General features: G+C 40.4%; 1 protein-coding gene across 1 annotated transcript; it reads left to right on the top strand.

The window, feature by feature from the left end:
• Positions 1-121: 121 nt before the first annotated feature.
• On the top strand, positions 122-2,075 carry LOC108524861 (arf-GAP with GTPase, ANK repeat and PH domain-containing protein 11-like; the record flags this gene model as incomplete). The annotated part of the gene is given in 2 exon segments (XM_017865968.1): positions 122-459; positions 462-2,075. Coding segments are annotated over 2 exon segments (892 nt in total), but the record flags the coding sequence as incomplete, so codon positions are not given.
• Between the last annotated feature and the right edge of the window lie 1,239 nt (positions 2,076-3,314).

Below are 3,314 nucleotides of genomic sequence, written 5' to 3'. Positions count from 1 at the left end.
TGGCCTCCCTAAGTGCTGGGATTACAGGTGTGAGCCACTGTGCCTGGCCCAGAAAATGTATCTTTTTAAAAGGTAATTGTGAGCTGTCCATAGGACCCAAGTCACTACCCAATTCTTGAAGCCATTCCTCCTTCTGTTCCACACAGGTTTCCACCATGCACATTACCCAGACAAGAAATGGAGGTGGGAATTTAAATAACTATTCCTCGTCCATTCCATCGACTCCCAGCACCAGCCAGGAGGACCTTCAGGTCAATGTTCCTCCCACTGCCAACACACCCACACCCATTTGCAAGCAGTCCAAGCGCTGGTCCAAGCTGTTTACATCTGAGAAAGGGAGTGACCCAGGCAAAGAGAACAAAGCCTGGGAGAGTCATGCTGACACCATCGGGAGCGGCAGAGCCATCCCCATTAAACAGGGCATGCTCTTAAAGTTAAGTGGGAAATGGCTGAAGAAATGGAAAAGAAATATGTCACCCTCTGTGACAATGGCGTGCTCACCTATTATTCAAGCTTAGGTGATTATATGAAGAATATTCACAAAAAAGAGATTGACCTTCGAACATCTACCATCAAAGTCCCAGGAAAGAGGCCACCCCTAACCACACTGGCCTGCATGCCCATTTCCAGCTCTAAAGGCAATGCGCTATCCAAGGACATGAACAGTCTATGTATCTCAGCCAATTCAGACACTGGACTTGATGACTCCATATGCTCCAGTCCCAATATCTCCAGCACCACCAGCCCCAAGCTCAACCCACCCCCCTCTTCTCATGCCAACAAAAAGAAACACCAAAGGAAGAAAAGCACCAACAAATTAAAAGACAGTGGCCTGTCTGGCACTGCTGAAGAACAAGACAAAAACTTTATCATTGTGTCCCTCACTGGCCAAACATGGCACTTTGAAGCCATGACATATGAGGAGCGGGATGCCTGGGTCCAAGCCATCGAGAGCCAGATCGTGGCCAGCCTGCAGTCATGCGAGAGCAGCAAAAGCAGGTTCCGGCTGCTTTAGACTAGCACAAGATTATTTACTAATAATCTTGATCTTTAGCCACATTTCTGTGCAATAAATTTGCTATGATGCCATGATGGGGATCAGCAAGCTGCGTTTTCCAAGTTCCTTCTAGTGGGATCCTGCTAGGTTCTGCTATTGGGAGGTACTAGGGAAACATAGAAAGGCAAGAGAATGGAAGAATAGATCTCCTTTTCCTGTTTATTTGCTGTCCTTACTGATATTCTCCCAAGAACATCCCCTTGCCGTAGGAGCAGTAATTGTTTCAGTTTACCAGTTTTTTCAGAGCCCCAGAAAGTGCCTCTTCAGAGGTAACAGCAGCAGTTGGAACATATCTCTCCCTCAGAGATCTAGTCTCAGCCCAGGAAGGCTTTTACTCTGAGTTTTAATTGTAATAACTCCAGTCTCTTCCCTTCATTCATCTCAGCTTCTGAGGAGGCCCCTATGTGGCCAGGAGATGGTGGTGATGGCTGCATTTTGCAGTCATTTTCTTTGCTTTCCACAGTGTTGTTACTTGTTTCTCCTATTTCCTATGTGGTCAATGTTTTAATATTAACTCATAGTCATAGTGTAGTATTAGTACTTTATGTGAAATGAAATGTTTTTTATAATGTAGCCGTGGCCTACCAATAGCATATTTTCTTTTAGATTTGGTAATATATATTTTGCTTCAGTGACTTTATATCCTTATTTGTTGCCCAAATTCGTTTTTCATATACAAAACATCCAATATTACCCTGGTCCCATCATTTCTTCTGCTATCCATTTCACCTGGAAAGTGAATTGTTTATCCGTCCATTTCAGTCTGTGAAGTCATACAGGTCTATCTATGTAGAACTCCTGTGCTCCAATTTATTCCCTGTGTGAAACTGGGCAATTTATCATTCTGGGACTATGTTTCTTGATATGCAAATCAGAGGTAACACTCACCTCACAACATTGTTTAAAGCATTAAAAGAAATATAATATGATATCTTTCACACAGAATTTTCCTGGGTGTGAATTGAACAATGTCAGTTTTTCTCCCATTTAATATGACAACTGACTGTATAAATAAACATATTGTAGAGGAAACACAGGCTCAGATAGGATATAAATTGCTCGTATCACAAAATTAGTAAGCGATGGAGCTAGAATACAAACAAGATCTGCCTGTTTACAAAAATCAATAATTTTTCCTGTGAAACAAGTCACTATATGCCTTTGGTTTTTAAGTGAAATGCACTCAACTTCACATTTTAAAATATGCCACAAATGTACCCATAAAGTAAGTGAACATGACTATTGAGTGGGATCACAATTATTAAAAAGTTTGCCTTGGGAACAAAGACAGTACAATGACCCTCAGGGAACTGAATTACATACCCAAAGGGGACATGTGCCACCTACCTGGGCTTAATAGGGGTTTTCCAATGGGTTCTTTGTAAATAGGTGTTGCACATACTTCTGTGTCTTTAAGCTTTCCTTTATAACTTCCAGACCTACTTCTGATGGTGATGAGTTTCTTTCAAAACCTAACCCTAGATATGGGGTCAGCTTTAGGCAAAATTGTGAGTTGCTAGCTAACAAAAGTAGCTAATATTTTAATGAAATGTCTTATTATTAAGCTAAATGCCAAACACTATTCATGACATGTATTAATAAGTTATCACAATTTTATGAAATAGACATGACCATTTTTAATTATCAGTTGAAGAAACTAAGACACAGAAAACTAAAATACTTCACCCAAAGTCATGTTGCTTGTGGAGAAGTTGCAATTCATCTTAGTTAACTTGACCTAGAGTCTGCGTTCTAGATGACTATTTTAGACTGTTATGTGTGCATGCAGAGTTCAGTGCTTGTCTGGTCCCACTCCCTCCTAACCGTTCTGTCCCCTAGTGACTTCATCCTGTTCCCTACTTCTCAAGACTACTCCTCTTCTTGGACACTTTTTCATGTTCCAGAACTAATCATTCTGTTTCTTTTTTCCCTGCTCATCATGCCAAAGGCAAAGTTAGCAGAGTAGCTGACATAAAGGAATTCATACTAAACAATGGCATGCTCAATTCGTAAAATTTCCCAGAGTTAAATAGGTAGAGTGAAAGGTGTAATTTCTTCTTTGAAGAAAACAATGTTGAATTTTACTTAAATGAATGATAAATATAATTTTGACATGTATTTGCAATCTGCATGAGTAATATATCCTATCATGCTTCCCATTCTCACAGTCTTATACCATTAAGGATCTCTATATCTGTCCCCAATCAGCTACCATCTCTCTTCCTCAGCTGTTACGTCAGGTCTGAAAATTAAATTT

The sequence above is a fragment of the Rhinopithecus bieti genome, unplaced genomic scaffold, assembly GCF_001698545.2.
Source record: "Rhinopithecus bieti isolate Rb0 unplaced genomic scaffold, ASM169854v2 repeat_24743, whole genome shotgun sequence".
NCBI lineage: Eukaryota > Metazoa > Chordata > Mammalia > Primates > Cercopithecidae > Rhinopithecus > Rhinopithecus bieti.
Note: the sequence above shows the minus strand (reverse complement) of the source record. Positions and strands in the feature narration are given on the sequence as shown.